We start from the raw sequence: 19625 nt of genomic DNA on the forward strand, positions 1-19625 counted from the left end.
TGATTTATTCAAACAAGTTCTCTGTCCCTTATTCTTCTCCTTCAGGAACCTCTATGGTGCAGATGTTGTTTCACTTGTTGTCCCAGGTCTCTTAGAGATCTTAGCCTTTTTGATCCTCTTCTTTTTGCTGCTCTGCTTCTGTGCTTACATATTTCTTTTTTTTTTCTTTTTTTTCTTCATTTTTCTGAAGCTGGAAACAGGGAGAGACAGTCAGACAGACTCCCGTATACGCCCGACCGGGATCCACCCGGCACACCCACCATGGGGCGACACTCTGCCCACCAGGGGGCGATGCTCTGCCCATCCTGGGCGTCACCATGTTGCAACCAGAGCCACTCTAGCGCCTGAGGCAGAGGCCACAGAGCCATCCCCAGCGCCCGGGCCATCTTTGCTCCAATGGAGCCTTGGCTGCAGGAGGGGAAGAGAAAGACAGAGAGGAAAGCGCGGCGGAGGGGTGGAGAAGCAAATGGGCGCTTCTCCTATGTGCCCTGGCCGGGAATCGAACCCGGGTCCTCCGCACGCTAGGCCGACGCTCTACCGCTGAGCCAACCGGCCAGGGCCGCTTACATATTTCTTGTCCTCTAAATTGCTGATTCGATCCTCTGCTTCATCCAACTTGCTGTTGATTCGTTGTGTAGTCTTCATTTCAGACTTCACTTGTTTATTTTGTTTGTTTCAATATCCTTTTTTATTTCTATTTTTCACAGAGAGAGAGTCAGAGAGAGGGACAGATAGGAACAGACAGGAAGGGAGATGAGAAGCATCAATTCTTTGTTGTGGCACCTTCACTGTTCATTGATTGCTTCCTCATGTGCCTTGACCAGGGGGCTACAGCAAAGTGAGTGACCCCTTGCTAAAGCCAGTGACCTTGGGCTCAAGCCAGCAACCTTGGGTTTCAAGCCAGCAACCTTTGGGCTCAAGCCAGCGAGCATGGGGTCATGTCTATGATCCCATGCTTAAGCTAGTGACCCCACACTCAATCTGGTGAGCCCGTGCTCAAGCTGGCAACCTAGGAGTTTCAAACCTGGGTCATCTGCATCCCAGTCCAATGCTCTATCCACTGCGCCACCGCCTGGTCAGATTCAATGTCCTGATTTTTTGTTTGTTTTTAAGTGAGAAGAGGGGAGATAGTCAAGACAGACTGCCACATGTGCCATGACTGGGACCCATCCAGTGACCCCACCTGTGGCCAATGCTCAAATTAACTGAACTATCCTCAGCACCTGAGGCTGATGCTCAGACAAACCGACTTATCCAGGGCCCGTGCTCAAACCAAGTGAGCAACTGGCTGTGGAAGAGAACAAAGGAGAGATGGGGAAGAGGGAGAGAAGGGGGAAATAAGCAGATAGTTGCTTCTCGTGTGCCCTGACCAGGAATTGAACTTGGGACATCCAATTGCCAGGCCAATGCTCCATCTACTGAGTCAACTGGCCAGGGCCCAATGTCCTCTTTAGTGCTTACTATCCCTTTGTTTAAGTTCTGAGATCATCCATTCTTACTCTAAGATACTTGAGCATTCTAATAACCATTATTTTAAATTCTGCATCTGTTAGTTTGGTTGCTTCCATTTCATTTAATTCTTTTTGTGTGTCTGTGACAGAGACAGAGAGATAAAGGGACAGATAGGGACAGACAGGATGGGAGATGAGAAGAATCAGTTCTTTGTTGCAGTACCTTAGTTGTTCATTGATTGCTTTCTCGTATGTGCCTTAACCGGGGGGCTACAGCAGACCTAGTGACCCCTTGCTCATGCCAGCAACCTTGGGCTCAAGCTGGTGAGCCTTGCTGAAACCAGATGAGCCCACACTCAAGCTAGAGACCTCAGGGTTTCGAACCTGGGTCCTCCGTGTTCCAGTCCAATGGTCTATCCACTGTGCCACTGCCTGATCAGGCTCATTTCATTCTTTTTCTGGGGATTTCTCTTGTTGATTCACTTGGGTCATATTTCTTTGTCGCCTGTTTTGTCTATGGATTAGGTAGCTGTACTCAGATTCCCGAATTGTTGTGATGTCTTTGAGGAAAGTGGGCTCAGTGGTACTAACTTCCAGGCCACCTGAGCTCCTTGCTTAGGAGTGTTTCTTGAGGGTTATATTTACCCACCTGTTCTATGTGAGTCTTGAATGCTGTTGGTCCTTTTGTAGGTGGAGTTAATCCTTCATGGTGGCTGGCTCTAAGGCCACAATGGTGGTTTTCATAATCATTTTTCTATGTTATTTCCTCTTCCTATCTGGTTCTCTCCAGGCCACCTGCCTTCACAGCTCTCATCTTGCAACTTCCCTTTGTCTGGGCTTGAGTCTGGATCATGCAGCTTTCTCTTTACCCTTTTACCATCTTTCTGTTTGCTTGTGTTTGAAATCAGGTTTAGTGAGGTCTAATTCCCATACTATAAACTTCCTCATTTTTAGGTGTTCTGGTCTAGGACTTTTGGCAAAAAACATACGGTCATTTAACCACTACCAAAGTCTACCATCTTGGCCCCCATGGATGGACTGCTGAAACTGCTGGCAGCTTTAACACCTAGGTCAGGTCACGGAATGCCTCTGTTCCAAACGTACTCTGGGCTCCCCTTTCACTCAGAGGCACAGCCAAAGCCCTTACAGAGGCCTACAAAAGCCCACTGTGTTCTGGCCCCTTTCTTCTCTGATCTCCTCCACTCCCCTCTCTATCTTGCTCACTCTGATCCAGCCACATTGTTTGCCTCCTCCCCTTTCTGAAACACATGAGGCCCACTCCTGCCTCAGGGCCTTTGCACTGTTTTTTTTTTTCCTATTTGGAACTCTCTCCTGCCAGAAGAATCCACTTGGCACATTCAAATATCATTCCTGGTCCTTCTATTTAAAGTTGCATCCCCCTCTCTCCCCACCTGTATTACTATAACAGGTGTGTGTGTGTGTGTGTGTGTGTGTGTGTGTGTGTGTGGCTAAGAGCTAGATAGGCAGGTGTATCATGAAGGAGATACAACTGGAACAGTAATGAGTTGTCAGATATTGAGGAGTTTGGGTGCAATAAAGCCACTCGCGGGATCTGAACTGAGCAGGACAAGATCCACCTTATCTCTTAATAGGATCCTAGTGCCTACCACACTGAAAATAGGCTGAGGGCAGGCAGGGCAGCTGGGATAGACAGGTATCCAGGCAAGAGACAAGGGCACTTGGACCAGGCTGGGGGCAGCAGAGGTGGGGTGAAGGGAGATTCTGGAAAGTAGAGCCATGCTGATAAATTAGACATGACCCTGAACCTCCTTAAATCCACAGGAACCCTGCAATGTGTTACCCTTCCTCCCATAAAGGGAGCCCAGCTCACTTGGAGTCCAAGAGTTTCCCTACTTGCTTCCTGTGTTCACTGACCACCCACCTGTCCCAAGGGAAAAGCCACACGTTGACTCCATTTTCCCAACATTTAATTAGGAAAAAAATTACATGAACAAAGGAAAACTCATGCAACAAAAGAGGAGAGAATTGGGTTTCTGGGACTGTGAGATGGGGCTGGATTCCTCAGAAGAGGCAGAACAAAGGAGTAAGGCACCGCCGCCCTGGCCCCTCATGGCCAGCGCAGGGCAGGGCAGCTGATGAGGGGGCCAAGGCAAGTGCAGACAACACTGAGGAAGTTTGGCAGTAGGTACAAGAGAAAGAGTTCCGGAGCCCCCAGGCCCAGGTCAGGCCCTGGAATACATCTAGTTACAGTTCTCCAGGCGCTTGCAGAGAACAGGGCCCTGTGAGAATGTACAGTCCAACTCCCGAGTTTGGAAGGGGACACTGTGGCCCAACTGCAGGGGACCTATTGGCACAGCCACAGTCTGAGGGCAGCTTCGGCTGCATCACTCCACCCCAAGTGCTGCTGGTGCTGAGGCCCCCTTCTCGGAATAGGGGGGGCCAGCTATGGCGAGGCAGAGGTGCCAGAAGCTAGGCCAGGGCTAACAGTGTCACAAGGGAGTCAGCACAACGCAAGGAGAGGTAAATGAGGTTGACAACATCTCAGGGGTATTTACAAATAGAGACGAGGAGGTGGAGATAAATTAAATAAATAGGTAATTGGGGGTATAAATAGCAAGGAGGGCAGGGGCTATCACACTTGGGCACAAGGGCAGGAGACTGGGGGTATTGCTGCTGCTGGGGTGGAGGGCTTGGTCCTGTCACCCCCTCCCCGCCTGCAGGGCCCAAAGCAAGGCACTAATGAAGGGGCCCAGGTGTGCCAGGGGCATACTGGCCCGGTGACTTCGCCTGTGCCACCCAATGCTGGGCTCAGTTCTGAAACCCATGCATGAGCCCCCACCCCTCAACAGGACGACGGCCCAGGCCTGAGAAGCCCCTCCTCACCGGTTTTGCCACCCTTAGCTGTTGCTGGACATGAGGCTGATGATCTGTTCCAGCTTCTGACGCAATTTATGCTTCCGACAAGAGATGTCTCTATCCAGAGCAGTGAGCACCTGGGGGAAGAAGGCCCCAGAACTGGGCTCAAAAGGAGGGGCCCACTCCTCCTGGGCAAAGCCTCCTCCCCTAGAGGTCTTAAGCTCTTCCCCTGGGGCCTTAGGCACCTGGGAAGAGCTTCAGCCTCTCCCCTGTGAACATACCCTCCATCTTTTCAACACCAAACCCTCCTCCATCTGCAGAACTTCTCCTCAGCCAGAGCACAACCCTCCTAAGAGTGGTCTGGACTTGCTGTCCCCACTTTCTCCCTTCCCATCTTCTCCTAAATCCTCCCCCCAAAACCTTTTGTCAGCTCTCCATGATCTTGTCACCAAACCCAGTCAGCATTCTTGGGTCCCCTCTCCCTTGACCATCAGCAGCACCTGACAGTGATCACTCCTTCTTCCTGACCCCCATGGTGGGGTTCCTCAGATATATTCCAGGATCAGCTCTGTACTTCGGGGGTCCATCCCACCTGCTGGATACGCCCTCGCCTGTCCCCACTGCCTGCTCCCCTTCTCCTCTGCCACCTCTGAGTGTCCAGGGCCCCAGGGCTCAGTGCTTGGGCCGCCTCTCTCTCTCTCTCGAGAGCCCCTCTCACTGCCCTTGCTGAGCCCACCCAGTCCCAGGGCTCTCAGGGCCATGTCCTGGCTCACAAATTTATATCTCCAGCTGAGAATACATTCTAAAGTTCACCCTTCTATGTCCCTTGCCTACTGCCACCTCTAGTCACAAATCCCACAGGCCCTACAAAGGGCTGTCCATGCCCACCTTCCGGCCCCACCTCCCTCAGCCTGTCCCTCTCCATGCTCCTGGTCCTCAAATTTTGCCCAACCAGAACTTTGCATTCTAACCAGTGGCTTCTCTTCTGGCTCCCTCAAATCCCAGCACTGAGGAGAGTGTCACCTGTGCAGGTCTAACAGCCTGCCTGGGGGAGTGATCATGAGCAATCTAAAAGATGGGCTCCCTATCCCCTCTGTCCCCTCTACTTCCTTGTGGCTCTCCTTGCCTCCCACCAAGCCCCCTGCCTTTGTCACAGTGGGAGAAGCACACACCTCCTGGTGGTACTTGGTGACATAGAAGTAGAGTTCACTGAGTGCACTTAGGACACTGAAGTCGCTGGCATGGAGGCGGGACTGCTCCACCAGGTAGGCATCCATGTCCTGGTCACTGATGGATGCCATCTTTGCAATGTCCCGGTAGTACCTGTTGGGACCCTGAGTAGGTCACACGGGCAGGTGGCACAAAAGCCAAAGTCCCTGCCTTGGCTGCCTCTGGATATTTTTCCTGTGGTTAGCCCACCTCAGAAAATCCAGCCCAAAGCCAGGCAACTCCTGCCTCCCTCAGCCCACAGGTGAGGGCCCTAGACACATGGCAAGCTTCCCCTGGCTCTCCTCCCCCCCAACATGGGGCCAGAGGGTAGGGCCCACCTCTCCACCCAACTCTTGTAGTTCGGGATGTCCTTGGCATAGAGCAGCTTATTGGAGGGTGAGTCCTTGCCCAGGCGGTGCTCAGATGTGGAGCAGGAGTCCATGAAGGTCTGGGCTACCACTGACAAGCAGGCGTCCGTGATGCTGCTCTTGTGGATGTCGAACACAAACTGCGGATTCTTGATCACATTCACCCAGAAGCGCAGGGGCAGGCTGGACAGAGGGACACACACGCGCAGTTCCCTAGTCTCCCCACGAGCACCCTCCCATCACTGTTCCCCTCCATGGTTCCTGTCTGGCCAGCCCACGTCTTGCCCAGAAAAGCAGGAGAGAGACATTTAGGGTTAAAATCTTTTTCTTTAAATTTCTGTCAGAAATATAAGAGGAAAGAGCTACCACCTGGGCCAAGCTTCCAGCATCTCTGCCCTATGCACGACCCTGAGGACTAAGGGCCACCTCTGGGCAGTGGCCCCACTACCAATCAGCCAAATGCCCTATAGAGCCCAACACCAAATTGTTCTCACGTGCCCTTTTTGCTTGGCAGCACCATAAACGCTAGTCATCTCCTGCCTGAATGACCCCATCAGTTGCCCTGACTCTGTGATCCCTAAATCTTGGTAAAGCCACCAGCCTCTTCTGACCACCCATCCCTAGAGAGACAAGCAGCATCCAGGCACAAGGCAGTACCAGTTGCTCTTCCAGGTGTGGCGTACGTCAGGGTCACTGATCTGGTGCTGGTCAGCCTGCTCGTCTAGGAAGTCGAACATGTACTTGATAGCCAAGGGCAGGGCGGAGCCCCGGTGCGCCGTGCTGAACACAGTCTCAAAGAGATCATCCACAAACTTCTGCAGCGTGCCCTGTGGGGGCCCAGCAAAAATATAAGCTGTGAGGGAGCCAGGTCAGGATATTCCCACAGCAGGGCAGACAGAGGACAGAGGCCTGGCAATGAGCAGGGCTTCCCTGCAGGGCCAGCACCCCTCAGACAGGATGGCATGGGGCAGGCCCACACCTTGGTGGCCAACAGCCGTGTCAGGTAGATTTCTGAGACCATCTTGCTGCCACGGTCTCCCTCGCGGTGGTCGGCGTGGTCATGGTTCTTCACCAGGTGCCACAGCTTGGTGCCTGTCTCCTGGTCGGGTGTGATCATGGGTGCCCGAGAGCGGAGGCTATCGGGGCTGCTGGCCGTGCGGAGCAAGCTCTCTGGGGCAGAGGACCAGTTTGCCCCTTAGGCCAGTGGGGCCACACCAGCCATTGCTAGGGCTCTTGCCCCACTCTGTCCTAGGAGCCCAGCAGGCTGAGGGGGGCCTGTCTGCTCTTGCTGGCCCACAGGGGCTCCCTATGATGGCTGTCACAACTGCAAAGGGCACACAGCCAGCAGAGGCCATCATACTGAGGACACCTACCGTAGCGGCTGAGGGAGCGGGTGAAGGTGAAGGAGTTGGCCATGTTATAGGCGGACACTTGTTTGGGCATCAGTGCCACCAAGGAACCATCTGTCACCTGGAGACCCCAGAGACAGAGAGGGGGCAGTGCCAGAGGCCAAGAAGACTAGAGGCCCGAGCCACCACCAACCCAGACCCTGCAGTGTGCATGCAGAATAGCTCCCGAGGCTCTCTGAAGAGGGCCTGTGAGCAGAGGGGTCAAAGAAGAAAGGAACCGGGGCCCCTGCTCTTGTGTCATTAGAGCAGGTGGCCCTGGGGGTGAGTGAGCCCCCACCCCGGCTCCTCACCTGGTAGTGGGCCAGTGAGTTGACCCTCTTCCAATCACACTCGATCTTGGTGGTGACATCCTCATCCTGGAGAATGATGCGGGCCATGCGGCCCTGGCGCCACTCTGTGGGCCACAGACAGCCCTTGAGGTCCTACTCAGTAACCGAGACCCTGGGCCCACTCCACTCAGAGGACAGAATCCAGGTGGGGAGCGTGAGAGCCAGCTAAGGTAACGTGGCCAGGAAGAGAGAATGGAGGCCTCACCTAGGTCCATGTCCTCAGCTTTGGGACGCTGGGAATACGGGATGCCCTTGTACATAGCATCCAGCAGCTTGTCTTTGGCCTGGGTGATGCTGTCACAGTTGAGAACCTTCACTGGGACCTGAGCACTGCCCTCACTCTCCGGGCACACACAGTACAGGGTCTGCGAGCAAGGAGAACCATAGGGTGGGTCCTAGGCTAGGCTTCCCCACCATGTCCAAAGCCCTGCCCATCAGACTCCCCCATTCACCAGTGTCTTGTAGTCAATCTGCTGCCGAATGAGCTTATCCTCACTCAGGGAGTAGCGGGCCTCGCCCGTGATGGCATCGATGGGGCCCTTCTCCATCTGCTGCTTGATGGCGCAGTAGAGCAGAAAAAGCGGCTCTCCAGCACACTCCTGCAGCCGAAACCAGGCACATGGCTTGCTGCCTGCCTGAGAGCTACTTCCCCACATCCCCTTTCCTGAGGGCCACCTGCCACGCTCACCTTCAGGAATTTATGTAGCAGGAACGTGAACCAGTTGGTAAGCATCTTTTCAGCCACTGACTCCGTCCTAGGGCAAAAAGGCTACTGGGGCCCTGGCCTGGCAAGGGTAGAACCATTCAGGGCCCAGGCTGGCAGAGGGTAGAGCTGGGGTTAGGACAGTACCTGCGCAGTAACAGCTTTGGGTGGTTCTTGCTCTCCAGGTTTTTCTCTATGAGGTCTGCCAACAGTTGCTTGAGTAACCCCGTGGCGTAATCGAGGCGGCTCTGCAGAGCCACCATGGTGAGCGAAGCCACGGTGCCACGGTCCCGCATGGAGAAGCTGCTCTGGGCCTCGAGCGTGTGAATGAAGGTGAGCACGAAGGCACGGCTATGTAGCAGCTGCCCAAAGAGGCGCAGAGCCTTCTCGACATTAGGGGGGGTCTGTGAGGGATAGGGAGTGTCAGAGGGTAGGGCAGTGGTCCTGGGGATGGCCGGGAATAGGCAAGCAAGGCAAGGGGCTCACATCCAGCTCCTTGAGCACAGGGTGGGCCTCGATGCCCGGGAAGAGCACACGCACAGCATAGGTCCGGTAGTCTAGGAAAGGAATCTGCACCACGTCCATATGGTTCGTCAGCTCGTTGATGTCTGTCTGCAGCTCAGCAAAGGCTGGGAGGGGCAGGGAGGAAGAGTGAGCAGAACAAGGAGAGGGAGGCACCCCAGCCCACTCACCCTGCACTGCACCCCCACCCCAGGCACCTTCCTTGCATTCCAGAGCCACGCGGGACTCCAAATTGTCCATTTGGAGCTGGAGTCGCTTGAGTGTGCGGTCTGCATCCTGAGTCTTGCGCTTGTAGGCGACCAGCACAGCGGTGATGGCCAGCAGCAAGAACCCAGCCCCTGCCGCCAGCCCCACCATGGCTGGCAGGGTCAGTGCCCGCTCAGCCGTGATGTGTAGGGTTCCCAGCCAGAACTCCAGGCCGCCCACCAGCACCTACGGGATAGGCTCACCATGAGCTGACCCCCACACCCAACCCCACACTCCCTCGTTGGCCTCCCCACTCCCACCCACCATGACAGGCTGCCGGCCGGTCTGGCTGGGAGAGTCACACAGGAGTTGCGTGTCCGAGACGGTGAGTGCACATGGCTGGCCCCCGATCAGCACAGTGTAGTTGAGGCGGGAGCTGCCAGCTGCTGCAGGGATCAGATTCTTTCCCTGTATGTGGAGGGTACAGTCAGCCAGGGCTCCCCACCTCCTTGTCCCTCCCAGCCCCTGCACCCCACGGGCACCTTCAACACTACGTGGGAGCCAGGTTTCACATCCAGGACGCCAGAGGGCCCAAGCGGCTCAAAGCTGGGGTCGGGGTAGTAGGTGAAGGATGACCGGTTGAGGGAGCGGGCTGTCTGAACGTGGTCCAGCAGGAAGCCAAACTCATCAGGGTGCTCGCCCTGGGCCCGCGGCTGGGGCCGCCCCAGGAAGATACCAGGAGCCTTACACAGCATAGCAGTATCGTTGATAACCTGGCACGTCTGTGTGGACAAGGGTGGGCAGCCCAGCACATGAGATCATGCACAGCAAGGTCAGGGGCAAGGCGAGGGGGGCTGGCACTCACATTGGTGGTCTCGATGCCTCGATACTTGGCCCGTACCCGGGGCTCTTGGACTGTCAGCAGGTGAGTCCCACTTACAGTGATGGCAGTGCTTCCGCTGGGGACAATGGGAGGGACCTCAGGCTCTGTCCCCCAGTATATCCAGCCCAGCCCTGGAGAGCTATCAAGGCTGCAGTGGGAGCCTGGGGCCGCCCGTGCCTCAGGTCACTGGACAGGTGCCAGGTGCTCTGTGGTCAGGAGGACCCTGTCCCCTCTGGCAATAATGGCTCAGGTTTAGAGCAAGTATAATTTGATGCCCCAGGGCCCAGTCACCAGGTAAGGTCCCAGGAGGTTGGGGACCAATTCTCCCTAGGGACTTACTTGATGATACTCCAGGTGGGCTCAAGGCGAGTGACAGTGGGGTCCTGGGTGTAGGTGTAGAGAACTCTGGGGCTGGAGATGTTGGCACGGTCAATGGCCAGGGTGATGGGGGCCTGACTTGGGCCCAGGGTGGAAAGGGGTGAGATACACACGATCGCTTCGGCATCTCTCCTACGTCAACAAGTGGATGCTTTCAGCAGGTGGCCCAAGAGCCTCATTGGCCCAGCCCCACCCCTGCGATCCCTACCTAAATGCCCATCCCAAGACTGGCTAGGCTCTACCTACCTCACTAACTGGCACTCGCCATCTCTCATGATCACTGTGACCCTGCTGCCAGCATCTAGAGAGCTTCCAGAGATGGTGAGCCTCGTGCCCCCAGAAGCTGGGCCCCGACTGGGACTCACATGGTCAAACGCTGGGGTCTGTGGGAGAAGCAGCCCTCAGAAGAGGGAGGCGGCAGCCCAGTACAGGGGTGCACGTCTCAGAACGGGTGGGCATGGGAGGGGGTAGGCAGCTCACACACCACAAAGCTGTAGAGCTGCTCTGACTGCGTGCGGAAATCAGCAGAACAGTCCCCTACACAGAGCTCCACGGGCCCCGGAGGTGGGCTGGGCACCAGCGACTCCTCCATCTCACACACGATCCTAGGGATCAGAGAAGGTCAGGGCCAAACTTGGTGCACCAGCCTGGGTGCCCACAAAGCCCACACTCACCTCTCGGCACTGATGTACTCAGCAGGGATGGAGTTGCAGCGCACCCCAGCCACCCGAAGGCCCACCTCTCGGTAGGTGAGGCCCAAGTTCTCACCCACGATGGTGACTCGAGTGCCTCCCTCCTTGGGCCCCATGTGTGGATGGATCTGCAGAGCAAGACAAGAGGTGAGAGAGTGAGCCCAGACTCCTAGGTGCCTGGTAGATGGAAGGTATGGGAGGCTAACCTGGGCAATGCGGGGGTGGCTGCAACGGGTGCCCTTCTGGCTCGGGTGCATCCAGTTGGTCTTGGGGGCCGGACAGTGGGCCCGCAGCTGGCACCTATGCTCCGAGATGCACCAGCCACAGTTGAAGCGGGGGTCAGCCTTGAGGCAAAGGCCGCAGCTGGGTCGCTGTGCCCAGCACTTATACAGGAGAGCTGTGGGCACAGAGGGTACTGCTGGGGGCAGCTGTGGGGAGCCAGGACCACCGACGGCCCTGACAGAGGGTTCCCCTGTTAGACATGACCCCAGCTGTGCCAACTCTGCCCCAGGAGGCAAATTCCTCGGCTCCATCTTGCCCCTCACCTCGGAAGGTGGCAGGCTTGTCGATGGGAAAATCGCCATCCCAGACCACAGAGAAGTCCAGCTCGATGTCACCATACTCATCACCTTCATAGGAGTACTGGGGGAGAGGGACCACATGACCCCTCAGACGGTCCTCTGCCACAGCCACCGGAGGCTCCAGGCCAGTGAGCTGGGCACAGACCCGGAGGACGTGGGTCAGGGGAGCCTCACCGAGGCGTTCTGGCACTGTACGCTGCTGCTGTTGAAACGCACGGCAGGCACCCGCTGTTGCCGCCCCTGGACCCGGACCACGCACTCATAGTTCTTCTGGCCTGACTGCGGCTGTGGCAGGTTCTTGGCCCGCAGGGTCAGGGGCTGCATGACTCCAACCGGAATCAGGAGGTCTCCACTAGGCAGGATCTCAGGGCAGCCCTGGGAGGAAAACACTTGTCAGCCACACACCAACTGCTGTCATCCTGGGCCAGCTGGGCCAGCCCCACATTGAGGAGGCTCAAGGAAACCAATGAAATCAAAGGCAGAAAATCCAGAGGCCAGCCCACAGAGACCAGCCTTTACGCGCACGGAACCCGCCTCACCTCAGGGCTGTGGACCCTGCCCTCCTGGAAGGAGCACTCATGGGGGTGGCTGGTACACATGTGGCGGTACTTACACCAGTGGCAGGGGTAAGGGCTGCCAACGCAGGACATGCACCTGAGGGGTGGGAGGGACAGCTTCAGAAACAAGAGAAAACCAGGCCTGCCCCGCACCAACCCCTCCTATGGGACACACGGGGAACTGAAGAAAGAAGGCGCCGGCGCCCATCCGAGGCCTGCACAATGCAGCAAGGGATGAAGTAACATGGGGACAGAGGTCAGGAAGGGCCAGTACTCACGACTGGAGGACACTGCAGTTGTAAAAGACAAAGTCGGCCCCAGCAAACCTCACACCGGTCTCCTTGGAGAGCAGCTGCAGCAGCACAGTGCGAGTGGCGCCTGCAGCAAGCCCGAGGGTGGTTACAAGCCAGCCACAGACAGAGTGGCCCTATCCCCAGCAGCCCCAGCAGCCCCGGCCACTGACCATGCCCTCTGGTGAGAGCCCGGAGCTCCTGGAGAGAGGGTGAGGGGCAGCGCAACTCCCCAGAGGGCAGCAGGATGGCCTCATTCTCCGTCACCTCTTCGAAGGCACAACTCACGCCTGCACTGAGGTCTGGCACATTGCGCATGGCCACAGTCAGCTGGAGAAGGCAGAGGACTCAGCAGGGTGTACCCCTCAACACACGCATGCATTGGCCTACATACCTCCACTCACCACACCACTTACCTGCACCCCAGGCGATGTCACTGACACGTTGTTGGGCCGGACCCGCACCTGGACACACTTGCTCAGCTCGTCAGCAAAGCGATGTGGGGCTGAGGCACCTGGACAGGCCCCTTCTCGACAGCATCTGTGTGGGGTCAGCCAGAGCCCATCCCAAACCTGCCCTGGGAGGGCCCTGTCCAGGGCTCAGTGGGGACCTGGGGAGGAAGGGGACAGCCGACCCAGCCCACAGTGCCTCAGCCAATGGGGTCCAAGTGACGTCAGCTGGGGTGGATGTTCTGCTCATTAGCTGGTGGAAGTGGAAGGGGAGGGGGGGAAGGCCACGAGGGCGAGGGCAGGGTACTACTCTACCCAGTCAAAAACATGCCTGGGCGGCTCCTCTCAGAAACAGAGCCTGAGCCCCTCATCACCGCCCACCCCACACTGCCTCCCTCACCTGTGCTGCAGTACACACCAACCACAGTGAGGGTCCCCAGAGCCCAGGCAAGCCGCGCAGCTCACGTACTGCTCGCAAGTCTCCACTGGGAGCTGGCTCACCTGGGAACAACCTCGTCAGCACCCGCCCAGCCCCCACACAGCCCCCCACCGCCACCCGCCTCGGGCCCACCTGCTTCTCACTCAGGAGGTAGATGTGCCGGTGGTCAGGGCTAAAGAGCAGGTCTCGGAGTATGGGACTGCCGTCCACCACAGGCACTGTCTCATACAGGTGGGCATCCTGGGAGCCATCCACTCGTACCTGGGCCACAAGACCAGGGAAGAGGGATGACAAACCACTTCGAAGCCACAGCAGCACGCCAATCACCTAGGTGTCCTCGTCTACAGCCAGGAACTCTCCAGGTTATAGCTGAGCTGAAGCCATGGCCTGGTGGGGCTCAGCACTCGACCTTTCCCTGCCCCCACAATCCTCATGGGCAGGAGAAGGACGGCTCAATGGCACCTCCTGGAGGCCCTCAGGGGTGACTCAGCCACCCAGAAAACATTCCCAGGAGATAGAGACACAGAGATTACTGCTGCCTGGGGATGGAAAGTGGGGTGATATCCAAAGGGAAAGAGGTTTTTTATTTATTTATTTATTTATTTTAATTTTTATTTATTTTTTTTGTATTTTTCTGAAGCTGGAAACGGGGAGAGACAGCCAGACAAACTCCCGCATGCGCCCGACCGGGATCCACCCGGCACACCCACCAGGGGCAACGCTCTGCCCACCAGGGGGCGATGCTCTGCCCCTCCGGGGCGTCGCTCTGCCACGACCAGAGCCACTCTAGCATCTGGGGCAGAGGCCAAGGAGCCATCCCCAGCGCCCGGGCCATCTTTGCTCCAATGGAGCCTTGGCTGCGGGAGGGGAAGAGAGAGACAGAGAGGAAGGAGGGGGTGGGGGTGGAGAAGCAAATGAGCGCTTCTCCTACGTGCCCTGGCCGGGAATCGAACCCGGGTCCCCCGCACGCCAGGCCGACGCTCTACCGCTGAGCCAACCGGCCAGGGCCGGGAAAGAGGTTTTTAGAGCGATGTCAATGTCCTGGAATGACACAGTGGTGAGGGTTGCGTAACTCTGCAAACTCACTAAAACCACCAGAATGTATGCTTTAAGTGGGGGAAGTGTACAGGATGGGAATTATAACTCAATAAAGCTGTTAAAATGACAAAAAGGGCCCAGGAGGGAAGCACACCCAGCCAAGACCTCTGTGGCTCCCTTCACAAGCTTTCCCCCAGCCACCCCCACCCCCCATCTCCCAGGGGACAGTTCCTCAATTGCCAGGCTGGCAGGATGAGAACATGGAGGCTGTCCTGACTTCTGTCCCTTTAGAACACGCCAGAGCTCCCAGGGGCCCATCTCCCCATTTCATGCCACCCAAAGTCCCAGCACAGAAGCAGTTGTGGCCCTGCTACATTGAGCGGACAAGAAAGGCAAAAGGGGTTATATTCACATTCATTCAACTAAGTATCCAGCAATGACCGCTGAGCCACGGCCACCTGTTGTCCTGACAGGGAGGCCCCAAGATAAGTCTGGTCTCTGTCCCCATAGCCACAGAAAGCTGGCCATTTAGGCCAAAGTGAAGAGTGTTGCTAGCATGGGTGGGTGACTGCAGGGGCCGCCCATGAAGCACAGCCAGGCTCCTGGGGCCCAGTCTGGGAAGTCCCTCTTCCCCTATGGGCTGTGTACTGTCCCGGGTCCCTCAGGGTTTGTCTGCACATTCTTGGCCCCGCCCCTCATCCCATATCTCAAGACTCGGCCCCAATTTCCACATACCAAGGGGGCTGGGGCCTACCTTCTTCAGACTGCCACTGCGAGTGCCGATGAAGACCACGGAGTGCTGGTGGTAGGTATAGGCAGCCACACTGGCCATGCCGTCGGTGTTGTCAGCCAGCAAGGGCATCCCCTCGATCACATGCAGGCCACCCAGTGGCTGGTTCAACACCAGCCCACAGAAGTTTCCATTTATCTGCATGGGCTGGTGAAACAGGATTGCGTGTGAGAATCAAAGCTTGGGGGAAGCAGCTGGACCGAGGCCATGAGACCCCACGTTCAGGAAGGAAGCAGGATCTAGAACTTGTTCCCCACCAGCTAAAACCAACTATTTACCCTGGAGCCCACAGAAAATTGGGGGCTGAGGAAGGAGATGTAAAAGGGACAGGAGGCAGGAGCAGGAAAGGAGGGATGCCTAGGCCTGCAAGATGGGACAGGCTGGGAGACTGCTGCTGACTCAGCGACGGAGAAGCATGAGATGGAGCAAGAAGCAGCAAGCTGGGGAAGGGTGGAGGGGCAGGAAAAGGGAGGGGTGGTCCCCAAGCAAACAGTGCCTGCCAAGAGAGATGGTGAGAAGGCAGGCCAGAGGAGAACGAGAAGCAGCAGATGCAGGGAAAGCACGAGGGAGGGAGAAGCAGATGTTCCCCGGCTAGAGCCCACTGTGCTCACGGTGTTGATGCAAGGCAGCTCCTTGTTGAGCAGCCAGGGCAGGGCCAGTGTGCCTTCCCCTCGATAGCAGGACTGGATGCGGCGCCGGATATGGGCATTGATGGTGCTAAGGGTAAAGAGACAGAGGACCGTCTGCCGGGGCGGGCTGGCCCGGTTCTTCTGGCCCTGAGAGAAGATGGTGAAGAGGACGTCCTCATCAGCCGGCACGCCAAGGGCCTGAGCCAGCAGCAGGCCAGGCTTGGCCAGGTGGGCGCTCTGCACCAAGCGGTACTCCACGCCACGCCAGGAGCAGCCGATGGGAAACTCCACGTATGAGTAGAACTCTGAGTCCCCCGCGCACATTCGCACGATCTTGGACGTGAAGAATTTCTCGCCCGCTGTGTCCAGCAGCGTCTGCTGGGTGTCCAGCTGCAGCGTCAGGAAGTACACGAAGGAGGCACTCACAAAGCCATAGATATAGTAGATGTCAAAGGCGGGGTACAAGGACAGGGTGTCTGAGGGAATCTTGATCTGCGAGGAGACAAACTCATCCTGGTACACCTGGAGAGCAGGTCGAGAAAGAGCATGGGACAAGACATGGCTGTCATCAACCTCCCAAATTCCGGTCCCTCAGCCCCCACAACATGGTCCCCGCAGGGCTTCCTTTATGACCTCCCCCACCCCAGCCCACACAGTCATAGAAGCTCAGACCAGAAGGCAGGATGAGCAGCCCCTTCCTGTGCCTCAGCCTATCGCCCTGTCTTCGGAAGCTTGTCCCCTCTACGACTAGGGCTCTTTCAGAGGTGGAGCCAGGACAAAATGAAGGCAGAGGGAAACAGGTGCTGGCTCTTGATAGGGGTGGGGAGAGGGGCAAGGGAAGGAGAGTGAAGAGACAGGCAGGCTCACCTACCAGACTAAACATGTCGGCACTGTCCTCATCGCTGATGAGCTTGCGGGAGCTCAGAGTGGGGAAGTACTCAGACTTGCCATCGACAGCGGTCCCCACAAACAGCTTGCTGGGCCCCTGCCCCTGCTCCACGATGACACCGGCCATGGAGTCAGGCTCCTGGGCCCCTGAGAGGTAGTGCTCCTTTCGGTGGTGGGGCTCGCCCAGCTTGAAGAGGTCATCCAAGCGCAGAAACTGGCAGATGCCTTGCCAGATGCTGCCGCAGGCCACCAACCGGCGGGCAGCGTAGTCTATGAGAAGCAACTTGTTCACATTGTCCACAGGTGCCAGGCGGTGGGTGCACACACGCATACTGGGGGGTGGGTAGCAGCGAGCATTGTCTTCAACAGGCCCTGTGACATGGGCCCGTAGCTCGGTCAGGTTGGGGGCCAGCTTGAAGACTCGGTTCACTGCACCCACAAATACCTCCCCAGTCACCCGGTGCACAGCCAGGTGGGTGAGTGTGGTGTCTGTTACTGAGAAGGCAGTAAAGGGCCTGTTGTCACCCAAGGCCCCTCCCATAGCAAGGAGGAGTAGCTGGAAAAGGCAGGCAGTGGGCATGGCTGGCGGCTGTACCCCGGGACGAGCCTGAGGAGAGATGGCGAGTGCAAGTCAGAGGCCCCTGGCCCAGGCTGCCAGGCGCCCTTCTGCCCCAGGACCCCCAGCAGGCTAAGCTCCATGCCACAGTGAGTGGAAGCCACTCATTTACTCACTACCACGCCAGAGTCAGAGCCCAAAGGGCCTCCATCAAGGCACATGAGTGAGCAATAAGCGCAGGCAGGCTTGGGGGCCATCAATCATCCCCCACCTCCTCCAACCTCCCCCTCCCCACACTGGATAGGAGCCAGGAGGCTTGCCTCAATTGGGCCACACCCAAGGGAGCAGCAGAGCCAGATGCTGGGAAAGGCAGGGCGGGAGGCCCTCCTGGAATGAGACCCAAACACCAGATCCCAGAGCTGAGGGCAGCTAGCCACACATGAGCCACCATAGGCAAACCCCAAGCCACAAAGATGCCCCACGCCCAAGCTGGGGGAAGGGGAAAGGCTGGGAGAGAACAATCACAAGCCAGGGATGAGGGGAACACCACACCAGAGTGGCAATGCTACCAGGAGCCCTGGGACAGAGGTCTGGGGCATCAAGTCCTGAGACTGGCCCCAGCACCACCACATTTCCACTCCTGGCCCAGCTGCCTTCTCACCCTGAGGGCCTCCCTCAGCTGGCTGTCCAGGAGCCTGCTGTCTGGCCTACCAGCTGCAACACAAAGCCAAGTCGCGCCTGCCCCCCCAACCCCCAGCCAGGCACCACACACAGACATAAGTCAGGCTCTGCTCCGCAACAGCCAGACAGATGGCCCAGGCAGTCCTGTGCAGCTCTCCCTCCAGATCCAGAGGTTAAGTGGAGAAGGGGAGGTGCCAGGGGGCCCAAGGAGCCCTATGGAAGGGGAGCATACTCCCCAAATACAGAGAGACTTCAGGGAAATGAAGTGGGGGCTGTTAGGACAGTGCCCAGATTGGCTGGGTCTTCACCCCCAGGCCACACCCAGCTATCCTGCCAAACCCAGGTGGCAAAGATAGCAGAGCAGTGTCATGGCAGCCAATAGGGCAGGGCTTAGTGCTACCTTCTCAGTGCCCAAGCCCCAAGAGAGACATAAGTACCCAGCTTTGGGGTGGGAGGTGCAGGAACCAAACCACAAAGGTACAGAAGAGAGAAAGGAAAAATTGCATTTGCCAGAACAAGGAGCAGGCCCAGCTTGAAACTGCAAAGTTTCATCGCAGGTTGATCACCTCTCCAGGGATCTTTTGTCAGGTCCATATCCTGGACTCCGAATGCACAACAGCCAGAGAAGAAAGGAAGGTGATAGAGAAGAGAGACCACATCCTACTCTCATCTACTCCACCCCCTCAGGGACGCCTAAGAATGGGGACTGGGACAGGTTGGGAGGGAAACCTGGAGAGGCAGGATTTGCATCCCAAGCCCCCATTCCAACCTCCACCTGTAAGTGGGAGCTTGGAGCATCACAGGCACACCCACCCGTCTGCTACAACCACCTAGCAGAGTGTCCGAGGATGAGGACAGACCCTCGCAGTGCCGCAGCCAGGTCCCCAATGCCCCCCACCACCGTGCTGCTCTCCAGGTTCGCCCTGCCCCCTCGGCCGACCCATGGAGACCCTTGTGGATGAAGACACCACAGCAGTCCTTGGAGAGGCCGCTCCTCCTCCACAAAGGGTACCCACTGGGCAGGGGGGATGGGCTCGAAGTGGCCAAACCAGCCGACGCAGGGCACGGCGACTAGTTAGGCCAGCGCCCAAGGAGCAGGAGAGGCAGTGCCCGAGCCTCTCAAGGCCAACAGATCTCTCGGCCTGCCAGAGCCCTGAACCGCCAAGTAGCCTGGCTCCCCACGGGCGACGGGGAATGGAAGCCACCTACCTGTCCCTCAGCCGCCGCTGGCTCCCGACGGCCGCCCCCCAGCCACGTGGACGTGCCCCCCGAGCCCCACACCGGCCCCGCTGCCGCGTCCCGCGTCCCACGCCCTATGCCCTGCGCCCCGCGCCCCGCACCCCGCCACCGCCGCCGCCCACACACTGGGCAGGCCCACGGCCGCCAGGGCCTTTTAAATCCGGACCGTACCACCGCGCCGGGCGGGGGCGCCCAGGGAGGGCCGGGCGGCTGCGCACATAAGCCGATGCCGCTCCCCTCTGGGATCGGGGGTGGGGGCAGGCCCAGCTCGCATCCCGGGTCCCATGAGCTACCAGGATCCCCGCCCAACGACCTAACCACCTCCCCCTCGCGCAATGGCTGCGTCCGTAGCGCGCGCCTCTACCCCCTTCTCCCCACCCACTGCCTGGGGCAACCCTGGGACCCGCGCGCGCCCACAGCACACACCCCTCGGTCCTGCGGCGCGCGCAGAGCTGGCTCAGGCGCGCGCCGGCCCCGCCCCGCCCCGCCTGGGCGCTCCAAGGCGCACCAGGGCACCTGC

General features: G+C 57.9%; 1 protein-coding gene across 3 annotated transcripts; it reads right to left on the reverse strand.

Annotated features, from left to right (window-relative positions):
* Nucleotides 1-87: 87 nt before the first annotated feature.
* PLXNA3 (plexin A3) lies at nucleotides 88-19412 on the reverse strand. Of its 3 annotated transcripts, XM_066248957.1 has the most exons (34): nucleotides 19076-19412; nucleotides 16613-17236; nucleotides 15724-16263; nucleotides 15077-15259; nucleotides 13417-13545; nucleotides 13246-13346; nucleotides 12813-12936; nucleotides 12570-12726; nucleotides 12385-12484; nucleotides 12089-12203; nucleotides 11724-11924; nucleotides 11514-11610; nucleotides 11175-11365; nucleotides 10951-11096; nucleotides 10761-10881; nucleotides 10523-10659; nucleotides 10238-10408; nucleotides 9881-9974; nucleotides 9558-9797; nucleotides 9340-9483; nucleotides 9027-9261; nucleotides 8794-8936; nucleotides 8455-8711; nucleotides 8293-8359; nucleotides 8057-8203; nucleotides 7810-7969; nucleotides 7566-7669; nucleotides 7240-7336; nucleotides 6846-7036; nucleotides 6524-6693; nucleotides 5837-6049; nucleotides 5462-5612; nucleotides 4317-4426; nucleotides 88-190 (listed from the first exon to the last, which is right to left on the reverse strand). In XM_066248957.1, the coding sequence occupies exons 2-33, from the start codon at nucleotides 17207-17209 to the stop codon at nucleotides 4331-4333; spliced, it is 5619 nt and encodes a 1872-aa protein (XP_066105054.1). In that variant the 5' UTR covers nucleotides 17210-17236; nucleotides 19076-19412; the 3' UTR covers nucleotides 88-190; nucleotides 4317-4330. The 3 variants fall into 3 exon arrangements, with proteins under 3 accessions (XP_066105054.1, XP_066105055.1, XP_066105053.1); XM_066248958.1 differs by lacking the exon at nucleotides 88-190 and having other exon boundaries at nucleotides 3407-4426; nucleotides 16613-17001; XM_066248956.1 differs by lacking the exon at nucleotides 88-190 and having other exon boundaries at nucleotides 3407-4426.
* Between the last annotated feature and the right edge of the window lie 213 nt (nucleotides 19413-19625).

Source organism: Saccopteryx bilineata, chromosome X, assembly GCF_036850765.1.
Source record: "Saccopteryx bilineata isolate mSacBil1 chromosome X, mSacBil1_pri_phased_curated, whole genome shotgun sequence".
Taxonomy (NCBI): domain Eukaryota; kingdom Metazoa; phylum Chordata; class Mammalia; order Chiroptera; family Emballonuridae; genus Saccopteryx; species Saccopteryx bilineata.

What these genes read in the sequence shown, in the direction of transcription:
- PLXNA3 (XM_066248957.1), bottom strand. Translation starts at nt 17,209, where the DNA reads ATGCCCACTGCCTGCCTTTTCCAGCTACTCCTCCTTGCTATGGGAGGG. An exon ending in ACCTCCTGAGTGAGAAGCAG is followed by an intron (nt 13,347 to 13,416) that starts GTGGGCCCGAGG and finishes GGTTGTTCCCAG; the next exon opens with GTGAGCCAGCTCCCAGTGGA. An exon ending in AACTGCAGTGTCCTCCAGTC is followed by an intron (nt 12,204 to 12,384) that starts GTGAGTACTGGC and finishes CCCACCCCTCAG; the next exon opens with GTGCATGTCCTGCGTTGGCA.